Source organism: Centroberyx affinis, unplaced genomic scaffold (assembly GCF_046629955.1).
Source record: "Centroberyx affinis isolate AG114_WGS23_722 - 3 ecotype Tasmania unplaced genomic scaffold, CSIRO-AGI_Caff_v1 ptg000449l_1, whole genome shotgun sequence".
NCBI lineage: Eukaryota > Metazoa > Chordata > Actinopteri > Beryciformes > Berycidae > Centroberyx > Centroberyx affinis.
The window spans coordinates 296,805-319,985 of record NW_027279111.1 but is presented as its reverse complement, the minus strand read 5'-3'; the positions used below and the strand labels follow the sequence as shown (position 1 = coordinate 319,985).

The following is a 23,181-nucleotide window of genomic DNA, read 5'->3' as shown; positions in this document are numbered from 1 at the left end:
TTGTACTTGGCTATCAAAGTGATTCTGATTACTAGAACCTCTGATTTTAGTAGAACTTATTTTCTTATATATGGTAGAGGCAATACAATACTCCCATTCTACTTGCATAACTGACATGAATGAACTAGCACTTCCATTTTTGGCTGAGCATGTCTCTGAATAAATAGTAGCTTACTCACTCATTTGAGGCCATGTTTCACATCTGAAAGGAATAATCAGTCAAAGTTATTGACTCCACATGAGGTGGGTTTGCCTGTTTGGCAGAACATGTTTTTTTAGTGTAAAGCGTTAAAGGAAAATTCCACTCTAAAACACTTTAACACTGTTAAAAAATGGCAATATATGGCAATGTACCTTGCATTCCTGGGTCCATTTTGCTGTTTGGTGTGTATTTTTCTTATTCCCATGGATAACTAGCCAAATGTAGACAACGTGACGTCATGTGGAGATATTTCCAGCACAACTACAATAGATTTTATGGGAGGAAAAAAATCTGATCTGATCTAAAATATCAATGGTAATCGTCAGGTTTTGCTGTCAGTCCCTCAGAAACGAGCAAGGGTTTCTTTCTAGACTCACCATTTTGCACCGATGTTCAACAATTATATAGACAGAAATCCATCACAGAAGAGACAGAGATACCAATTTCTCCACTGACAGTAGCCTCAATAGACCAGAATGCAATGCAGTTACAAAACGTGTTGCATTTAAGGGACAAAACTTTTTTTTCTCGCTCTCTTGCTTTTACTATACTATCGGTATCGCTATCGCTATTCTTCTCCACCTAAATGTATGCTGATAACAACAAGTCCAGGCATGTTCACTGGGGGTTGTCAAAAGTCATTCTGGGAAATGTAGGAAATCACTAACTGTTGAAGTAGAAGTGGATGAGGCAGGTTGAGGGAAAGTGAGTACACCAAAAAATGTAATCCCAACATTTCATCACAAAATAACTCCTGGAATGCATTGAACATCACAAACAATGTAACAGAACCCGAAGGTGGATTTTTACTCTAATATTGGCCTACACATTCACACATGTTGTATCATTCATCTATGTTGGTTAATGCTTAAACCATTTTCTGCAACTTTAAATTTAGGCCAAGTGACATCAATATTTTATAAAGCCATAACTTGACTCAAGATGAGTGAAGAATAGTTAATTTGTATCAGATAAAGCTGGGAAAAAGGTCAATAATTGTCTCATTGTTCATGTTTGCCCCTTAGGGAAGCTAATTGGGAAGAGTGATGGCCTGACTGAGCTCCTGCACATTCCCAACTCCGCCAAGGTTGTCAACATCAAGGACCCACAGCCTGGGATGTGGGCTATCAAGGTAAACAATTCATTCTTTACCTGGAAATGTCTGTAAAATTATAGGCTTCCTCTAACAGCTCCCAGAGCTGAGGTGTCATGTCAGATAACTTACTGCATATAGTTCACTGGTATAACCTTGCAATCAGGTCACAGCTCACACTCCGGGAGGGAGCTGTGCCCTTGAGGAAGGCTCTTAAGTTGAATTACTGCAGTAATATATCAGGATGTTCAGATACAGTGACATGTAGTAATCAATTTAACATGCATGCTGTCTGGTGAAAGCATCTACTAGCAAACAAAAGACATGATCAGGAAGACATATTTGAGCAGTGGAGTGGTTTTTTTTAGTGCAGTCCAGGCAGATGAAGATATATCCAAGGCGATTAGTGTCATCGCGACTTCATCCCCTGCTGCTTTTTGTTTGGGCACTGTTGGTGTTGTGTTCCGCTTGCAGAGTCTGAGCTGCTGCCACCCCGCCGACAAGGGAATGCAAAAATGGACACACAGTTGGGTGCCCACACTGTCAACGCCAGATGCCAGGAAATGACAAGCATTTTTACCTGAGTGATTTGTTGTAGGGGCCGGGGTGGCCCCTGTATTCCCTGCAGACCCCTGCTGCACCACTTTCCCTCTCCTCTGCATGGCTGTGTTCTGTGTTAGCGCCTGATTGTGATTTACAGAGCGAAAGATTAGAAGAAAAAACGGTGTCATCGCCGTTTCCTCTCAGGAGGAACGTGTTTTTTTGTAACTTTGCTGTTGATTTTCCTCAGGACTTCATTTTTCCCATGACTCAATCTGCCACTTTTTTTCTGTATTTCTATCACATATGGCTTTTGTTTTTGTCGTTGATTGTCATTTCTACAGCAACTTGGCCTGCAAACCTACCCAACTTCCCTGCATATCACAATGCTGGCTCTTTCAAGTCTCCTCCTTATCGTGGCTCTCTTGCTCCTCTCTAATCCCTTTCCAGTAGCCACGAATGACATCATGGGCCTGTGCTGTGATCCAAAACAGTGTAATGTATTCATAGTGTAAATCCTCAGCATTGACTGCTATATGTGTGTCCTTGTAGAAATAGAGTTATTGCTAAATCCAAATGAGTTATGCCTTACCAGGGCAGTATTCTTTTGTAACGTGGATGTAGAATATACAGTCAACCAGCGATAGATTCTTGTTTTTGGACTGCGGTTGATTTATTTGAAACAAGGCCTGTCCAGCTGTGTCTACACTTAACCCATAGGTTAATCTCATGCCGGGCTCTCTCACTAAACACCAGTGTCAGAAGCCTTTTTTTACACAGAAAAGCTGGCAGGAGCTCAGCGTTTAGAAGTGTAGTATTGCTGGCCTCCTATTCACACTGCCCCTTAAACAACATCAAAATACCTGTCTGCAGAAAACAAAACCATCATCTTTTCCCTCCTGTGTGAAAGCTACTAGAAAGCACTCTCACTCTCAAGCATGCTGTGTTGCCTCTGGCGGACCTTTTCCAACTTTTGACTCATTGTTTACACTGGGTGGTTTGGCGGCATGTTACTTTGTTTTGTCTGTCTGGGGGATTTGTAAAAAGAAACTTCTGGGTTGATTTTTAAATGGTGCTCTAAAGGTGAAACGTTCTGTATCACTGTGTCCTCTGTTTAATCTCAGACTAAACACCACATCAGAAGGCTTTGGCCTCAGTGATTGGGCTCTAAGCTGTCAGACCTTACCAGTGTGTCGAGCTGGACAGAGAGGTGGTGAGGGATATCGAACAGACTCAAATATGAAGGACCAACAACAACATAGAACGAGAGGAACTGTATCCCTCCTGTCTTAATTACATTCTGTGGTTGCCTCTTTTTGTCTCCCCCTGTCGCTGTCTGTCTTTCTCTCTCTCTCTCCCCATCTGTCTCTCTCACTCTCTTAGCCTATTTCTTTCCCGATTCCCTTTCCATTACTTCTCTCTTGTTCTGTCTCTTGTTGCATCTTCCTCCCACCTTATATTTTCCTCCTCTTATTCTCTCCCTCAGAGAGCCACAGGAGAATGTGCTCTTTTCTCTCTTGCTCCAATATGTCCAGAAGCTGCTGCTGCTGCTGTATTCAATTGTTTTTCCCCTTTCTCCTCTTGGACAATGCCTCTTCCAACCCCCAGCCCCCCCCCACACCAGGAGACCTCTATCTGGCTCTCAAACCAAAAATATCTCCTTCTCAACTGTAGCTGTGTTTCCCAGGCCATCCAAGGAGCTGTGGATAAATACTTTGGGGGGATTTCAGTGTTCTGCCATGCTGGGTTTCACTAAGGCTAATGGCCCGTGACACCGCAGTGTAAGGCCCGGGCCATAGATTGTGTGTGAAAAGGAATTTGATCCTTTTTAATCTGCCTTTAATTGGATACTGTGGTGGTGTATGGAGGGTGGGTTCACCCCGTCCCCTGCTTCTTCGATTTTCCCCATCATTCCTGCTTCCTTGCCCAGGCTCTCAGATCCACTGTGTGTGTGTGTGTGTGTGTGTGTGTGTGCGCACATTTGAATGTGTGTGTACTACTAAAGAATCATCCAGGTGAGACTTAGTGCTGCACTGACCTCAGCATTGACGAGTGTGTCTTGGCTTCATACTGACTGGAGTTTTATGGCCCATGATAATAGTTTAGGAAGGTTGTAATTTGAAAAGCACGCAAACAACTCAAAGGAATAGCAGCAGTGGCGACCTACCCTGCTCCTATTCTCCGTCTCTGCTTTTTTCCCTCTGTCTCAGTGTCCTCTGCCTGCTCTCTTTGTCTATCTGCCCGCCTCTCTCGCTCTCTCTCTCTCTCTCTCTCTCTCTCTCTCTCTCTCTCTCTCTCTCGCTTATGCTCTGCTGTCCTGATCTGTAGACAGCAGCCAGGTGTCCTGTAGAGCACAAAACTCATCAAATAATAAAAAGAAATGGGGGAGAAGGAGCAGGACAATATTTTTAAGTGACTTGAAGCAACTGGAATATTTTGGGGGGGCTTTCTCCTGCCAAACACAGAGAAAACAGACTAAAGAATGTTTCTGACCTTTAATAATGCAATATGTTTGTTGTTGCTCCATCTCTGGGGAATATGACAGTTTCTTCCTTTTCCAGTGCAGTGCTAGATACTTCAGTCCAGATTTTACTACACACATCCAGTGTGAACATCATTCCAGACAGACATTGCTGTGGCCAGCCGCAGGTCAATCCAATCAAAGAATTTCTAACCAAATAAGAAGATCAGGACATAACATACCCTTTTACATTTCAGTTTTGAGGTCTAAAAAGTTCAAAAGGAGAGAAAAATTATGAGTAAAGAATATGCTCAAATCATATGTTCAGTTCATGATACAGATCAGGGTATCTACTGTAAGTAAGCTCTCTAGCAAATCAAGCCATGGACTATGAGAGCCTCAGTTTGTTCTTTACCTGTGGTCCTTAAGAGTCAAATCAATGTGTGAGTGAAAAATCTGTATTGCTAATGTGTGACAAAAGTCTCAACACAGCCATCTAAGGACCTGGCCTGGTCAGTCTGTGTGGCTGTGTGTGAAATAGGGAAATGGGAGGCTTAATGACAGGGACTCTGCAATGGGTCCTCCTTGTCTTTGGTAAGAATATGGTCCTTAAAGTGTCCCTCCCCTAGTTATGGCCCCATTTACCACCAACTAAAGACCAGCGGATCATTCTATAGCAGCCATTAGGGCGGGTTTAATGACCACAACATGTATTGTGTTTTTAGGATGGTGGGGCATTAGCATTTGAGGCGATATTGCCACCCAACAGCCCTGCTGAACCCCCTTTGTAGGGGCGTTACTTCATGGTCTGAGTAATTTCACCTCTAGCTTAGTAATGAAGAAAGAATAATAGTTGTCTTCTGTGCACTATCCTGTAGACTCCATTTTGTTGTACAGTACATGTTTGGTTGTCAACATCAGTTTTCTTTTCAAGTCTAGGTTAGATAAGATTAGGTAAAGCCTAGCAGTTGAAAAATATAGTAAATTCACACATTCTCTTTCATCTAAGGCAATTGTAAATGACAGTTTAGGTTTGCATGCCTCATTCTGCGTTGTGAGTCAACGTCTCTGAAAGCTCCAAAGTGTTTTACCTAAGGTGAGGAGTTTCCACCTCTCACCAACCTGTACTTCATTGTAATTACTCTGTCTCTATTCCTGCCATGCTTCAAAAGACTTCTGTATGATGAAGACCACATGAACTCACACGCTGATTATAGTGGTCGTGTTTGCCTAATTAAAGTATGAATGTCAGACTGAATAGATCATTGCATCTGTGGATTGTGGATGTTTTATAAGCTCAGGTTTAGGACATTTGACAGTCATTCTTGACTTACTCAAAATGGCTTGTCTGTACAAGTGGGGATGGCTGGCATACAATAGGTTGTTACACAACAATTCCAGAGCTGCGTCTCTCTGTATCTGCCATTCAAACCTCTCATGTCCAGTACTGAGACAACAGCTCTTCTTTCTCTTGTTTTCTTCAGTTAGATGAAACATGAATTATCATCAAGTATCAGCCAGGCTTTTGGACCAAATCCACTTGGAACAAAGCTCTGATATTGTCAAATTCCTTATGAAACAATAACATTTGTTTTCAATAACCAAGATTTGACCATGAAAAATGCTTGTTTTATTTTGGAGCTGATCTCGCAGATAAAACCGGAGGCATGGATGTTACTAACAAGCAGTTCTGTGTCACATTAACAAAACTGCAACACAAGTTCTGAACATATCTCTCTCCCTGTTTCTGCAGACTTCTAGTCAAGGAAGACACTCAGTCCGTATATCAGGTCTCAGCACCATTGACTTCAGGGCCGGGTTTTCCAGGAAGCCCACGTTCGACTTCAAGAAAACCATAAGTAGGCCAGTTCAAGGTCAGTGAGGTCAACCTTTCCAAATGGTAAAAACGACACAGCAGCTGTTGTATGTTTTCAGTTTCACCTGTTGTCTGATGGGTTTTCTTAGGCCTGAAGTTTATCTGTATCATGTCCTACTTCTCTTTCATCACCTTCTCTTTGTCCTCACCCTTTTCTCCCAACTCAAATTTTGTAGCACAGATATTGTGTCTAGGCCATGTTTGCTCAAGGCAGATTTGCTCCGGGACAGTGAAGTATATATGTTAAATCGTCGTTCCAGGTATTCCCACCCACATCCTTCTCAACACCACTGGGCTTTCCCCTCCGGCTCGTGCTGATAGGCTAGAGCTCCTGTCAATCACGGGGGAAGTGATAAAAACCTTGCCCATCCGCTACTACCCCGAGCGCAAGCCGTACAGCCTCTGGAACATCACCGAGTTCATCCCGCCCAACGAGGCCTTCTTCCTGCGGGTGACAGGATATGACCGGGACGGGTTCCTGTTCCAGAGAGTCTCCAGCGTTTCCTTCTCCAGTATTGTACCGGGTCAGTGATGCAGGTTGTCTCCCAGTGGGTGGGTTTATAGATAATGCCTGCTCATGATTGCCTGACCGATTAACACTGTCTACTGTTTTCCTGTTTCTCCCTGTTAGATGCCCCTAAGGTGCTGATGCCAGCCACAACTCATGGTTACTACCTCCAGAAAGGGGCAATCAGCTGCCAGGTAGACAGCCTGATCCCCTTCACTCTGCGCTTCACCAGAGATGGGAAACGACTTGGGGTGGATCTGTTCTTCAGGTAAACAGGATCGGGGAGGAATAGCTAAATAACAAAAGAAACAGTCCAAACACTTAGATATAAAGCTAAAAAACTGCCATACTGTGTTTCCACTCTCTACTGAAACTGAAATCCAACTGAAATTTTCATCTATCTCCTATGACTCCTTTGTTCCCAGGGAGTCAGACAATGCATCATGGGAGATAGCCCAGGTTACTCTGAAGGATGAAGGCTACTATGAGTGTATTGCCATCAGCAGTGTTGGGACTGGACGAGCTCGCACCTTCCTGGACGTATCAGGTAAACAGACACCTCAAGACTGTTTGATCCTGTCGTAGTTCGATAACAGGCAGGTTAAAATATTCTGTCGTTATTTGGTCAGTTACCACTAATGCAGTAATTACATTGCAATTATAATTGCACATACACATACACATGCACACACACATACAAGCATACACACACATTTCTGTGGCACCTGACATACAACTTAATGTAAAGTTTTTGTTAGATAAAGAACATTGACATGGATTTCTAGAATATAAGAGACAACTATTACAGCATGCCAGAATGGACCATGACATAGACAGCAGTGTTTATTTTTGTCAAGGTATGAGTAGACACCAGTCCCCCTGTGTGTAGCTTATTAGTCATTTACCACTGCATGGTGTGCTACCCTCCATCACCATGTGTAATGAGCTAGCACTGTCGGACAGGATTGCATAAATTGGGGAGCTGGCATACATTAGTCTGTGCCAACAAGAGTAATTAGCGTGTGATGGATCTACTTGCAGGGCAGTGGACGATTTAAAGGATCGTTGTCCTTAATGTACCTATATCATGTGTAGAGGAAAACACTTCCAGGCACACACATAAACACACACACACACACACACACGCACACATACACACATGAAATACCACAAGTGAAATGGTGCAGCAAGAGTAACAGTGAAGTTTACGTCATGCTCAATAGGACATAGGCTTACATACACACATACACACACACGCTACTTAGGGAATACACTGATTACGGCTGGAATCCAAGCACCAGTCGATGTGCGTTTGAATTTTATAGGCTTCAGGGTCACTGGCTGTTCATCTCGTGCAAAGACCCTGTATGGTGGAGGAATGAATGTAACCTTATGGAGAATGTGACCCCAACTCACAACCTGACTTTTTCAATCCATGCCTCACAGAGCTCAAGCCATGGGATTTATGATATGGTTTGTGTGCCTGATTTGTAAAGCAATGGACTGTAGCTTTATGGTATAAGATGAAGGAACACATGCACATGTCATAAATTTGTTGTTGTTACATCCCATAGACTAAGAAAAAGTGGTGTAGTGATAGTTCATGGTATGGTTTCAATACAAAAACAGAGGTTGAAACTATTCAATGGTCACTACAGTAATAAATGCAACTCTTTTACGATCTCAGAGAGCCGGTGGTTTCAATTTTTGCCCAGTAAATGTCTTGGCTGATGTTAAGGAGAAAATACTTCTGGCACCTAACAGGACAAGCATGCCTGATCTCCATACTTCATATACTTGTTTATACCCTCAATCACAAACAAAATAGATTGTTTCCTATTACTGAAATCCTCTGTGGGTCATTTGTATTTTTCAACCTGAAACCTTTCCGTTATGGAAGACCAGAGCTGACACCGCGTGAGTCCCAGTGCAGTCAGCAGAATTCTCTTTGCCCGAATTTTGCTTTACAAACAACTTCCTGCTCAGTGGAATTCACTGGAGCTTCATCAGCTTGACGAATGCCAAGTAGAGGGAAGGACAGTGGGGGGGCGGGTGCAGAGGAACAGAGAGTGAGAGGGAGCTGAAAGATGTTTTGTGATATTGCAGAAGGGGAGTCAGCAAAAGAGCCAGGCGGGGATCTGTGGAACATGTGGGTGTAGTTCATTACTGTAACTCACCTATACAGTCAGAAGGTGCAGAGGGGACTCGGTTTGTCCAACCTTAGCCTCTCATGACACTTTTTCTGCCCTAAGATTAGCTAAACTCAATCCCTCTCAACTGCTGCTCAAAGCTTTGTCACTGGGCCAGTGATATTCTTAACAGGATGACAGACCTCTCATTTTACGCTCCTGCATACACACACACACACACACACACACGCCACCTCAGCTGCCAAATTTATGTCACCGTAATCCCAAGGAGCTGTGTTGAAATCCCCAGCATCCTCCTTGCTCCTTCTAGCAGAGCCAAAGCCTCCTCTACCTCTCTTTTCCCCTACTCTCTCCTTTCCCTCCATTCCCCCCTTTCCCCGCATAGCTCTGGCTCACCTCTGGAAAATGATTGACGACACACCGAGGCTCAAGGGATGAGTGTTTTCTACGTGATGACTGGAGAAAAGAGAGAGAGAGAGAGAGAGAGAGGGGGAGAGAGACAGGAATAGAGAGGAGAAAGAGATCACCACGACTCTGATGAATGGTGAACGTGAACATCATTCTGATGGATGGTGTTTCAGTTTTTCTCTCACACACAGCTAAACTACATGGAATATCTTCATACACTGAGGAGTACCACCACACAAACACACACACACACACACACACACACACACACACCGCAGGGAACAGCTATACATTGGACAAGGGTTAGACCGATATATCGGTTTGCTGATACTGTATGTCAGACCGATATTGGCCTTTTATTAAATATGAGATATTGGCCAGTTATGTCGCCCACTGCGGATATGATGCAGGTTCCTCCCTGACCACAGCTATGTAAATGCAGTCTGTAAAATGACATGACACAATGGCATTTTTTTTCTATTTATTAATTCATTGTTCAATTTTGTTTTTTTGGAAATTAATTCTTCATTTAAAGGCCTAATGTATTCCATTGAATAGGTGGAGAGGGTCACCTTACCTTAAGAAGCTGTTAATCTTAAGAGAATTTTTTGGTTTTCAATGGAATGTTGTAGTGTCCCATGGTCTAAATGTTGTTCCAGGGGCTTTTCCACCCTGTCAAGAGTAAAATACTGAATACATTTTTGGAATGAAAATAAACTAATATCTGCTCAAAATATCAGTTATCACAGCCTCCGTCAAAAAATATTAGAATCAGCCTTCAAAAACGCATTTGAGAACCCTGCATTGTAGAAAATGCTTCATGTCTCTTCAACAGTGTCAATGAAAGAATAACCCAGTTTCTCTGAATTCCTCTGAAGCCGACTCCTCTTTATAGTCCAAAGCTTCTGGCTGCCACCAACACTATTCCACTCTCGTCCTGCAGAGCCTCCTCCTGCCGTCACAGCAGAGGGGAACGTCACCGTCTCCCCCGGCTCCCACGCTGTCCTCACCTGCCACGTTGTCAGCACCGTCGGCTTCAACCTCACCTGGCTGAGAGGGGGCCAAGATGCTCGGGTGGACCCACGGGTGCGCACCCTTGGCAACCTCTCGCTGGAGGTGTACGGCGTCACCCCGGATCACGCTGGCTGGTACGAGTGCATCGCTGTCAACGAAGGAGGGGCGACCGTGGAACGAATCTATCTCACTGTGCAAGGTGAGCAGTGTGTGTGTGTGTGTGTGTGTGTGTGTGTGTGTGTGTCTGTATGTTAAATAGTAGAAGAAGTTAAAGAGTAGAGAGCATTAGGGACACTGGAAACAATTTTAGCAGCTTCTGTACAGTTGAACATGATTGTTTTATTGTGATTTGCAGTTTTGTAAATGTGTTTTTAATTTTTGTCACTGGCATATGTGTGTGTGTGTGTGTGTGTGTGTGTGTGTTCAAGCATGTGTGAGATTCTGTACAGTAAGTGTGTGTGTGTGACACTCTGAGATTTACACTGTAGGGGAATGGGACTCCTGGCAAACACTAACCGCGCTCCCAAACACATGATCATCTCCCAGTTGTAGCCCCCCCCCCCCCCCCCCCCCTCGCTCCACATAATTCACCCTAATGCTTTATGGGACGTGTGAAAATGATTTATGCCTGACTCTCAGGCAGCGCTGCTAACCTAGAGTTTTCCATCTCCAGACAGCTCTCATAGTCCCTTTCCTAACACTTCGCTGACACTGAATCAGGAACACATTGTCCGACAGATGGTAGAGAGTATAGCTGGCCGTCCGGCTGTAGCGCGGCGGAGCGCAAGCCCGCGCCCGGCCAGGAAATGGCGATGTAATACAACGATAAAAGCCGCCATTAGCAGATGAGCTCAGCCGGATCCCCTCAAGGACGACCCAGGAGGTCGAGGCAGAGGAGAGAGAGAGAGAGGGGCAGTCGTTTTTCATAATCCAATCTGTCTAAATGAACATCCTGTATTTACATTGTTATACAACCATCAGTCCCAGGAGAAGTTAATTCAAAGGCCATATGCTGCTCGCTATGAGATACGATAGGCAACTTTCTCCTTCACCCTCACAGACTGCCAGTGTCTGTGTCCTGCCAGGACCTGATGCTCTCACCTGTAAAACAATTTGGTTCTTTCGCCTTAAAATCAAAAGCAATTCTGCTGTAATTCTCAGTAAACTTGCATTTGAACTTAAATTGTCCTTTTTTCTTGACCTACATTTGAATATGAGTTGATTTGAAAAGTTCACTGTGATTTTTAGTTGGGGCAAGGTAAATCTTCATGACACAGATTGAGAAGCTCAAGGCTTTAATGCTAGTGCTGCAGAGCTCCACCAGCCTGCCCTGTCATTTGGCTCGTCTCATTGAGTGATAAGTTGCTCAATTGACCCTAAAACATTTTCCCAGGCTTCGGTGGACATTTTTCTCTTCGGCGCGCTCCTTACCTGTGTGTGATTATCTTTTTTTCCAATGATCCTGTCCTTCTTTTTCTTTCTTACTGTATCTTTCTCTTAATTTCCTAGCAATTTCTTCTATTCTCTTTTGCTCTGCCCCATCTTGCTCTGCCTCATCTCTCTCTCTCTCTCTCTCTCTCTCTCTCTCTCTCTCTCTCTCTCTCTCCCTCTCTCTCTCTCTCTCTCTCCTGAACAGCTGTTAGCAAGCCCCGGGGTTTTCTAATTACCCCCTGGTCAGTCCCATCCTAGTCATTAGCCCCACTTTGAAGTGGGTCAGGGCTGCTGACACCTTACAACACTCGGACGGAGCGCATAGGGAGCGAGAAGGAGATGAAGGGAGAGGTAGGGAGGGGAGCAGAGACAGAAAGAGAGGGAGAGACAAGGCGGATGTAGAGGGAGAGAGGGAGGGAGGGAGGTAAGAGCGGGAGCAGGTGATGAAGGGAGAGCTAAAGACAGGTTTCTCCCTGACACGTAAAGGGTGCTGCTGAGTAAGGGTGGAAGTATGCGTCTCCCCTCTCAAGAACCACCTAGTTCCTGATCAGAGAGAAGTTCCTGCCTCCAAAGGGCAAGGTGACCTGGAGAGAGGGAGAGGCGAGCAAGGAGAGGGCCGGGCCGAGCTGTAAACAAGGAGAAAGGGGCCCGACAGTTGTTCCGAGGACCTTACTTTTGACCCCGTATGGCTTGTATAATAACCACTGTATAGCCTTAGGCACTGCTAAGATGAAGCGTTGACACAATTCCAAGTTGAGGTATTTCAATTTGTTTCAAGTCAAGGTTGCAATATATCAAACGGCTGTAAATTTATTGGCGGCATCTGGTAAATGCATTATATATCCTTCAAAACGTGACATCTCCGATGCCTGAAGTCTGGATAGATGAAGCATCGGCACAAACACTATACATTCCTTCACACCTACTGTACCTCTGTGTCTCTGTTCAGCCTGCTGAACTTGTGACTGCTGGCCCTCCTCTATCACCCCAGTTCTTTCTCTGAGCCTGTCCAAAGAAGTTGTCTTACAGTAGAATTTACTGATGGCATGCGAGGAATGACACGGTCGCCTCACTGTCTTCCCTCTGGTCACAGGAAAGAATAAATCCCTCTCTGGCATTTCAAATGGACTCATGAAGGGAATTTAGTTTTTTTGGAATTATCCTTTCAAGTTCTCTCTCTCCCCCACGGAGAAGTCGAGCTCTTGCATTGAGTTTTCTACAAGTTGGAAAGGCCAGAGACTCTGGAGATGCTTCTGGCAGTGGGGATGAAATAGAGAAAACACACCCTTACAGGGATGAGTTACACATCATGAATCAATTGGAAAATCGCTCCAGATTCCACGGCTTTGCGGGGTCTGGATTCAATATTCTTCCCTGTTTTACCAATAAAAGGAGAGATGAGGGTGAAAGATATGCCGTGAAACATTATTGGTTGTAGTAACAGGCATCACTCTTCCTGCTACAGTGAAAATAAAAGTTCATGCTCTATTACATCTTGTGACTGAGCCTAAGTTCAGTCAGGCCTCTGGGCAATGCTGGCCTGGAAAAAATCACAGCAAATATCTGTGCGAGTTCCTGACTTAGATGTACAGGTCCAAAACAGATTGTCAACAACAACAACAACTTGGGTCGATGATAATCTACTTGAGTCAAGACCTTTTCCAGATCTCACATGGAAATAACAATGAATCTTCATTTGAAGGTGTTTTCACCCCAAAATTTACTTCCAAACTAGGAAATTTGCTCCTGACCTTTGAACCAATTACAGCTTAAAAATGGCTCCTCACCTTATTCCACTTGGGTTGTTTCATAGATAGATAGTTTGACTGATGGATTATATTTGGCGTGATCAGTAGAACGTCTTCAGTAACTGATTGATTAATTGAGTGATTTAAATTGAGCTTTGTGAGTAAGTAAGTGACTGATTTATTGATTGATTAATAGATTTAGTGAATAATTAGCTGATTTTTTATCTTTCCTGTCCTCCTGCAGAGGTGCCCAGTGTTTCAGTGGAGCCTCGGAACCAGACCTTCATGACAGGCCAGGAAGTGAGGATCAAGTGCTCGGCCAGCGGCTACCCTCCACCCCGACTGGTCTGGACCCACAATGACATGTTCATCATGGGGTCCAACAGGTGAATTCATGACCTTTCACACAAACAGATCTGCTGCCAGGCATAGGCCTGTAAGGAAAGCAATGATTAGCAGAGGTGATGATGCACAGGCAGAGCGCTATTTTGTCTTTTGTTTATCATTTGATGTGTTGTGCTTCAAGGGTTCATGGGGTTTTAAACTTTCATGCTCTATTTATTGGTAACCAAACAAAGAGACTGGTATTATTTTAGATATATTATCTTTATTTCTGGCATCTGTATTGATTGTGTGGTTTATCATGGTGTTTATAGAGAGTCTGTGATCACAGTTATTGTATCCTTCAGGATTCAAACCTGTGTAGTTACAGTTCATTGTACTGATGTAATTGTACAGTAGAAAACAAGGCCAGCCAGACACTCACTAGGCGTATATTTGCGTATATTTGAACATATTGTTGTTTGAAACCTGAACCAGAATCTCTCTCCCATCTTTCCTGTCACTCTCCATGCACTCTTCATGCAATGTTTAATCAAGCAGAAATGCAGTGAAAATACTGACTTGATCCTGTTGCATGTTCAGACACAGGATGACTCCTGATGGTACGCTGGTTATAAGGAACATGGAGCAGAAAGATGGAGGAGTGTACGGCTGTCTGGCCAGCAACCAGGCTGGAACAGACACAATGACCTCCACCCTCACTTATATTGGTGAGTAATGTAGGGCAAACACAGACAGATTGACAAATTGCAAAAACACAAGAATTTTATGTAAAAATGAATACACCCACCAAACAGCCTATTTCACATCTCCCACACACAAAGACACACACACACACCTATACACACACTAGATCTTATTGCATTTGCTCTCTCTGTTGTAGCGATTTACTGTCCATCCTTCAACTATTTTTTCTTCCCTAGAATCTCCTGTGGTGACAGTGGCACTGAGCGAGATTCTCATTGGTCTTGGAGAAACCACAGTGATGGCCTGCTCAGCGTCTGGAACCCCGCAGCCTGAGATCTGGTGGTACAAAGGTAAAACTCCTCCAAAGCAGGAGGAACCACGTACAAATGTGGATACACTTTTAGCTGCTCTAGACAAAAAAATGCTGTTCAGACACTCTGGACAAAAAGCAACAGCTGACTTACAAACATGTTAAAAGCTCAATATGGCACAAAAAATACACACAGGCACACATACGCACATGCGTTACGTACACACATACATGCATACACACACACACACACACACTATAAAAAACAGCCCTCTTTGCCTAGGAAGGATAGGGAAGTTTATAGGAAGTGAAATGTTTTGACGTCTGGCTGACAGGAAGTGTTTCTCTGACAGCTTTTCCATGCTTAGATTTTTGTGTACATCTCAATGGAGATATAACAACAACCCCCCCCCCCCACACACACACACACACACACACACACACACACACACACACACTGACAGTGCAATGCTCTGTTTTGTATTTAACTAGTACAGTGCCCGTTCAAAACATGCCTGTTCGGAACGGGCCGATTTCTTGGCCTCCGGTATTGCTGCTTGCAGCTTTCTCGAGAACCGCTCATCCAAACAACATCACACAGACGAGAGATGATGGGTTTTATTTTGCCAACTGTATTTGATTGCTGTTGCAGTTTAGTCCCACTACAATCAAGATCCCTAGTGAACTGGAGTGATTCCGGATTCAGTGATTCTGTTGAGACAAAATTTACATATAAAGTTATTCTCCAGACTGAAGAGATTATTACACCCACATGTGACCGTGGAGAAATAGCTCTGAATAGATAGCCTTGTATTGTGGAACGCCACAGAACAAAACAAAGCCAAATCAAATTACTGTAAAGAAAAAACAAATTTGCTTTAGAAGTTCTTAGTTTGTTCCATAATTCGCTCATGTAGCCCCAACATAAGACAGGCACTGATAAGAACTGAGTCGACCCAAACTCAACATGGATTTGTCCTCATCACTAGGAGACCTCCAGCTCCATCCGTCATCCTTCATAGATGTTGATGTCCTGGGAGGGACGCTGACCATCAAGGAGACCCAGGATGTGGATGCTGGGGATTACACCTGTGTGGCTGTCAACCCTGCCGGCAGGTCGTCAGGACAGATCTCTCTTGATGTCGGAGGTGAGAGCGCCACCAAAGGTTTAGTCAGCTTGGCAGAAGTACTGTAAGTAACTCCATATGATGGCCACAGAATTAGAATGCATAGCAAGGGCATTTCTCGGTGAATTAAAAACCTAAAAACAAGGAATGGGCAAAAGGGAGGGAAGGGAGAAAGTGTCCCTTGTTTGTTGCTGGTTTGTTATGGTACAATGTTATTACCTCCGCCAAGGAGGTAATGCTTTCACCCACGTCTGTGTGATATCTCAAAAAGTTGGGCAAGAATTTGCGCAAAACTTGGTATGAAGGTTGGATATGGGCCATGGAAGAACTGTTTAACTTTTCATGTCGATTGGCCAAAACGGGGCATGGTGGTGGGCGTGGCATATCACCATAACTTCCTTACGCGGTGTTGTCAGACATGGTGGCAGTCTGTGCTCTACTGAGCACATTTTCTAGTTTTGTGAATTGGTATACTCAACAAATCTCAACTAGTCTAGTTGCTACAACCTACAGTAAGTTCTTAGTTTTTTACTAAAATAAAAGGGATTGCATCTCAAATAAATGTGTAGTTAAAAGGCAGGTATAAAAAATACAAATTGTCAGAAATGCTACTACAGTACGATTCCAAGTGGTTTATGCCAATGATGATAACAATGTGTACTTGATCACTTTGGCTATTGGCTACTCATCCTAGTAATGACTTAATGTCCATGATAATTATATTATGCCCTAACAGTAAAATTCGAACTCCCTGCCTCTGCTAGGGACTTTATTCCCACAGCAACCTAATTAAACTCATGTAAAGCTGGTGCAACAGAGTCCTGGTCTTAAAATCCGTAGTGAACTGACAACCTCGAGCTCGCTTGACGGAGAGGTTGACTGTCTGTAGAATGGACTACAGCTGGACGGGTGTCCCTAACCTTTGCGACCTCTGCCGCCTTTCAACCCTGACCGCAGCTGCACCCAAGTTCACCCGAGAGCCATCTGACGTGGCGGCGGACATCGGCTCCAACGTGACCCTGCCGTGCCTCGCCCAGGGCCACCCCGAACCACAGGTCAGCTGGAGGAAAGAGGACGGCTCCGCCCTCTTCAGCAGGCCGCACACACGCAGCGCCGTCACACAGAGCCGGGGGGAGCTGCACATCACCAGTGAGTTTTCACTTAGATATGTGCTTATACAGTATGTGCACTGTAAATACATTACACGCATACATGAATGCACTGGGTTCACACTAACATTAGACCCTCTCTCTCTCTCTCTCTCTCAGACCTTTGGGTGGAGGATGAGGCGGTGTATGTGTGCGAGGCCCATAACCACTTTGGCAGGATCCAGACCCAGGCCAGGGTCACAGTGACTGGACTGGGTAAGTGCAACATTATTCCAAATATCTCTCTATCTGTCTGTCTATCTCTCTGTCTTTGGTTGCATGCAAAGAGCAAAACATAACATTTCCCCAGTTTTGAAATGAAAGCTTGTATTCGCAGCGGGAGTAATTTAAGGGAGGGAACAGGCATCCCTGAGTGATTTTTCATTTGCGTCCGGACTCTGCTTGAGTTATGGTGGAGAGTGAGGGAATGTAGGGGTGAACTTACTGAAAAAAGGGCTCAAATTCCCTGGCAGGGTATGAAGGGATGTCAAATCGGCAGAAGTCATGTGAGGAAAAAGAGCACTTTGTGTGTGTGTGTGTGTGTGTGCGTGTGTGTGTGTGTGTGTGTCTGAGGTAAGGAGAATGAGAAAGAGAGGTAGATGGACAGAGACAGAACGGCTGAAAGAGAGAGAATCATTTGTTTCCCTTCCCTTTCTCCATTTCTCACGTAATGCGCTCCATGGTTTCATTGGCAACATGCTGAGCTATCTGTTGCTTCATGAGTTATCCTGCAAAGACGCAGCGCTGACACTGAATCATCTTGACATTGAGGCTTAGCAGTGGACCCACGGCTGGCCTGCAGCTTGAAAGAGATTAATGTTTTACCTGCGTTCCTATAGATTTTTTAGATGTGATTGAAGTGAGTGAGGACCAGTGTGTCCATAGCTTAGACTATTGATCAGAGTTCTGTTCTGTATGTCTCCTCACTCCCTGTGCTTTTGCACTTCAAAGGCATAGCCACGTGAAATACAGCACACACACACACACACACACGCCTGATTGTCTGAGTGTGTTCAGTCATTGTCAAAATCATCTCCACTCTCCATGTCCAGTACATTTTCCCAAACATACTAACAATGTGTGTCTGTGCTTCTGTGTCTATCTGCCTGTATGTCCATGTACATGTGTGTTTCAGTCTTTACACGTGTGTGTGAGTTCATTAGCACATTTAAGTGGGTGTGTTTGAACACGTGTGCCTTGTTAACCACTGTGTCTCCACTGGAAACACACAGGGCCTTTATATGTGGGCCAAAGGTTAGAAGAGACAGAGCCACCCAGCTGACACATATTACTGCCCCACTTCCCTACTGACACAGTCTGCTTATAGCACACACACACACACACACACACACACACACACACACACACACTGTGGTTAGTATGCTTTGGAAAATGATGAATATGGAGGGAAGTGATTTTGTGCAGATCACTGAATGTGTTTCTGCTGTCAGTGTCCTACACTTGTCTTTATATTATATTTTCACATTTATTTTCTCACTCATGCATGTTTTACATGGTTTGGCAGATGTTTGTTTGGACCCAGGGTCATAACACATTTTGTACATGAGGGAGATCATTTCATTTCGTACACAGCACATTGTAGAAGATGCCTTTCAATGTACAATACAAATGAAGGGCATAAGCAAACACGTTTCAAATAGTCAGGTAGTATTTATATGAAGTGTGTGTGTGTGTGTGTGTGTGTGTGTGTGTGTGTGTGTGTGTGTGTGTGTGTTCCCAGGCCAGTCAGGGTGGTCGTCACATTCCCCTAGCCAACACCCAGTTGTCTATCACAGCCCCCAGATGACACCAGCGCTGACTGTGTGAACACAGCCAAACCATTTACACAACCATGACGTCATGATGAAGTTTGTGTGTATGTGTGTGTGTGTGTGTGTGTGTGTATGTGTGTGTGTGTGTGTGCAGGTGTGTGGGGACAAAGGGGTCTGTACAAACTCTTAGCATCTGTGGAAAATGTGTAAATATGCAGTGTTTATAGCAACCAAGCATTCCCTATGCACCACACACACACACACACACACACACACACACACACAGGCGACCTCACAGCTTTGTTAAGGTGCAAAACCATGTGGATGTGGTTGGTTTCCAATGTGGTGGCTGAGCAAAGATTGCTGTGAACCCTTGTGACCTGCTGGTCCTCAGAGAGTGAAAGCAGCAGAGAGAGAGAGAGAGAGGCCCGGTCTCAAAAACAACCACTTTGCTCATTTATTACAACTTGATCTTCGTGGTCTCGTCACTGCCAAGTGGTCGACTGGACCCTGGACCAAATGACCAGTGGATCGTCCTTCCTTTGAAATCAGTGAAAGCTGCTCCACTGCCCACGTTGCATTCTCATTGCATCGTGTCTAATGGAAGCATCCATGCTCAAAAATCACCGAATTTCAATTCTCAGTAGCTGACGTATATGTTCATCCTCATATAGTGCATTGAAATAATGCATTGAAACTGATGAATATGGTACGGACGTTTTTCTCCTCTGCTTCTCCTTTAAAACGACACACTGTGGAGCAGCTAGAACGACACATTGACACTCTGCTGATGGCAACACAACGCAATGCGTGCAGTGGAATTTGAGGTTTAACCTGCCATTGCTCAGTACGGCAGCAGTATTCACAGAGCGTGATAGAACGTGGGTTAGCTAGCATCGCATGACAGGGCATGTGTGGAATCTGAGTGTGCAACTTGTCTCATTCATTCAAATTTCAACAGAACCAAAACACAAAGGCAACAAGTAACTGCTGTGAAAAGTTCAAACTAATTGGCCGGTTGATTTATGTAACAGGGTGAACTCTCTACAGACCTTCCTAATCTTTCTCCTACTGGCTTACACACATACACAGGTCAGGTGAGGGTTTGTTTTCTGTGCACAGAGGAGGCTGCCATCCAGGCTGCTGTCCACACACACACACACACATAAACACACTCATACACTTGTGCTTTTTGCAACTCCCTGTTGATATTACTCTACTTAGTCATTTTCTTGTTTCCTTTCCTCTCATCATCTTATCCTCCCTTTCATTTTTCTGACACAAGCAATATATGATTGATAGATTGATGGATTGATTGATTGATATCTGCAGTCTCGCCTGTCATTGCGATGAGTCCGAGCGTGCTCAGCGTGATCGAGGACCAGCAGGTGACTCTGCCCTGTGTGCTGCTGGCTGGGAACCCGCTGCCAGAGAGACAGTGGCTGCACAACTACGGTCTGGTGAGGACTCACACACACACACTCACACACATGAAAAGAAAGAAAGAAAGAAAGAAAGAAAGAAAAGACATGCAGAAATAACGCTACTGGAGCTTTTTTCATCTCGCAACTTCACAGATGGTCATAACCATTTCTAGAGAATTGATATGCCTAACTAAATTTAAATGTTTGTGTTTCGCTGTATATATACAGTATATGTCATGTTTGTTTGTGTGAATGCATGTGTACTGATGCTTCTATGTATTTGTATGTGTCTGCTATCTTCTACCAGCTGACCTCAGACCAGTATGTGACGGTGAGGAGGGACGGCAGTCTGCATATTGAGAGGGTTCGCATGGAGGATGGGGGCGACTACACCTGCCTGGCTGAGAACGTGGTGGGAGCCAGCAACCGAACCATCACCCTCAACGTCTATGGTAGCGTGCACAAACACACACATACAGATAACGACACACATACAGGCAGGCATACACACATTCACAGACACTCACAGATACCTTACACACACTAGGGGAGGCTGGTTCATAGAGGATAGGGAGGATTTTTTGAAAAAGTGGAAAAATGTTGTTTAGTCTTAAGTACAGTAGACCTAATAGGTTTTTTTCGGCTGAACCCTTTTACCTTGCAATTTGAGCGCTGTCCTTTTTGAGCAAAACCAGTATTCTTTCCTTCAACACTTTCCTTCTTCACTTTCCTTCCTCATTTCTCCTGTCTAAAGCTATAAAGGAAGATTGAAACTCTGAAAAAATGATTGTCGTTATTTCTGCTTTGAAAAAGGTCAGACTGCCATAACTTTTTAGGAACATCTTTTAGAAGATTGCATTGGAGTCAGTCCACAGTCTTTCTGAACTCCCTTACACAATAGCTTTTTATTCCCCCCTCCCCCCTCTTGCCTATCTCTATCTCCCTTGGTCTTTCTCTTTCTCTCTCTCTCTCTGTTTCCTTATGTGTATCCTCCTCCATCTCCCACTCTCCCCCTATCCATCTTCTTCGCACAGTGGAACGCTCTTACCCCATGAATAAAATTATTTTTGAGGTTGCATAAAAACCAGGAGCAGCTGAAGTTAATGGCACAGTTTGGAGCATAGAGAGAAGGAAAAAAATATGCTCTCCGTTTTTATTGGAGCCAGTTTTAGCCAGATTCTACCTTCACAAATGGGAATTGTCCGCAGCATGTAAAAATGCGCTGACTCCCACGGCTCTTGAAATGAGGTAATTCCTTTGCAGATGTACACACACAGTGCACTGGACATTAACAGTATATAGGTCAGTTTCCCATAGCCCATGGGAAAGACTTTCCATAGGTAGGCTGCATAATTTGAAGTACATTCAAATCATACACATAAAGAGTGCAGATAGAGGACAGCTGTGCACAATAACTGCCAACTTTATTTTTATTTAAATGTCTATCAAATTGAACTTGCTGTGTCCAGTTTGTTTGTTGAAGTGTTTTGTGAAATCACAATTTTGTCCCAGTGAATTCAATAATTTTCTTCACAGTAGATGCTCCATGCTTCACAGTCTGATCTTTTCTGCAGATTCCCCACGCCTTATAGATAAAACACATAGATAGTAATGGAGGGAGAAAAAGAACAAGGAAGAGATGAGGAAGAGAAGAGGAAAACCTGTATCGGCTCTGCTAGATACTGTTTTGTCTTCCTGACACTACTGTGACACATAAGAAATCAGTGAAACACAGACATGCAGAGTGCTGTAGCGAGCGGTAGATCATTATGTAGAAAAACAGACAGAGAGAAGTCTTTCTCACTCAGACGTGTGTCTTTATTGGCAAGTAACACACAAATCACCATCAGAACAGTTTCTCCCTCCCCCTCACACTGAGGGGCAGGTCACTAAACACACACATAACCCTTGTCATGGTTTAACACTGTGTGAAATGAAATATAACGTAAAGGACTCTACCACAAGAGAAGGAACAAGGAATAACTACCAACACTACAGTAACATGTAACATCAACCACATGACTAACAAACTAACATCTAATGACCAGGGGCATGCTGGGAGGCTTCTCCCCGCCCCTATCCCCCGGGACGCTACAGTACAAAATACATCTTAATAAGATACTGACTGACTGTGTCCTAATCTTTTCTAATGTTTCCAGTGATTCCTACCATTCAGCACGGCCCCCAGGTGTTCAGTACGATAGAGGGCACGTCCATCTCTCTGCCCTGCCGTGCCAGTGGAGTGCCCGCCCCCGACATCACCTGGGCCAAGGTCTGTGTTTGCACTACCTCTCTGTATGATCAGGGATTCAACATCAGGATTTGTTTCAACATGGTTTCTAGCCTGGTGGGGCTATTTAGCCACCATTACAATGCCTTCTCACTGTGTTAGAAAATACTGCACTCACCGAAACTGTAAAACTCTTGCCTCAATTCAGCAGACTAGTAAACCTATTTGTGTTCACCTAGTATGAGCCGCAACTGCAAGACCTAGTTCCTATCAGTCAGTTAATTATGTGATATATTGCACTAAACATGCTAAAACATGCTTCTCATTTTCACACAGCATTTGTGTGTGTGTGTGACCCCAGATATAGTAACAGGGGTGGAGAGGGAAATAGCATGAAATGAGGAGATAAGTGAATAAAGAGAGAGATGCAGGTGAGAGGGATAGCAGCCAAGATTGCTCATGTTGCAACACATTTTGGCCAAAGTATAAATGTCTACTGGTGGTAATTTGGTAATGTCTGACACACCAGATGCGACATTACATCATGCGGTATTCAGACAGCTGTATCGTTAAGGTAAGCATGGTCACACCATCCCAAAAAAAGCCACGTTTTCTCACTCAGGGCTTCACAGAGTCCACAAGGATTTTTTTATGTTGACTCACAGGCTCATTCACTCCCATTCAATTCCAAACAGCATAGAAAACAACTC

General features: G+C 44.1%; 1 protein-coding gene across 1 annotated transcript in view; it reads left to right on the top strand.

Moving 5' to 3' along the window:
* Nucleotides 1–23,181, top strand: part of hmcn1 (hemicentin 1) — a gene marked incomplete at its 5' end in the record, with an annotated part of 78,260 nt that overhangs the window by 6,473 nt on the left and 48,606 nt on the right. Inside the window, 15 exons of the mRNA XM_071517019.1 lie at nt 1,228–1,334; nt 6,050–6,170; nt 6,433–6,696; nt 6,804–6,948; nt 7,106–7,227; nt 10,182–10,451; nt 13,676–13,817; nt 14,356–14,483; nt 14,697–14,810; nt 15,760–15,918; nt 16,855–17,046; nt 17,166–17,261; nt 20,150–20,277; nt 20,549–20,693; nt 22,401–22,513. Coding sequence (XP_071373120.1) covers nt 1,228–1,334; nt 6,050–6,170; nt 6,433–6,696; nt 6,804–6,948; nt 7,106–7,227; nt 10,182–10,451; nt 13,676–13,817; nt 14,356–14,483; nt 14,697–14,810; nt 15,760–15,918; nt 16,855–17,046; nt 17,166–17,261; nt 20,150–20,277; nt 20,549–20,693; nt 22,401–22,513 — 2,246 coding nt within the window. The remainder of the gene's footprint in view (nt 1–1,227; nt 1,335–6,049; nt 6,171–6,432; nt 6,697–6,803; nt 6,949–7,105; nt 7,228–10,181; nt 10,452–13,675; nt 13,818–14,355; nt 14,484–14,696; nt 14,811–15,759; nt 15,919–16,854; nt 17,047–17,165; nt 17,262–20,149; nt 20,278–20,548; nt 20,694–22,400; nt 22,514–23,181) is intronic.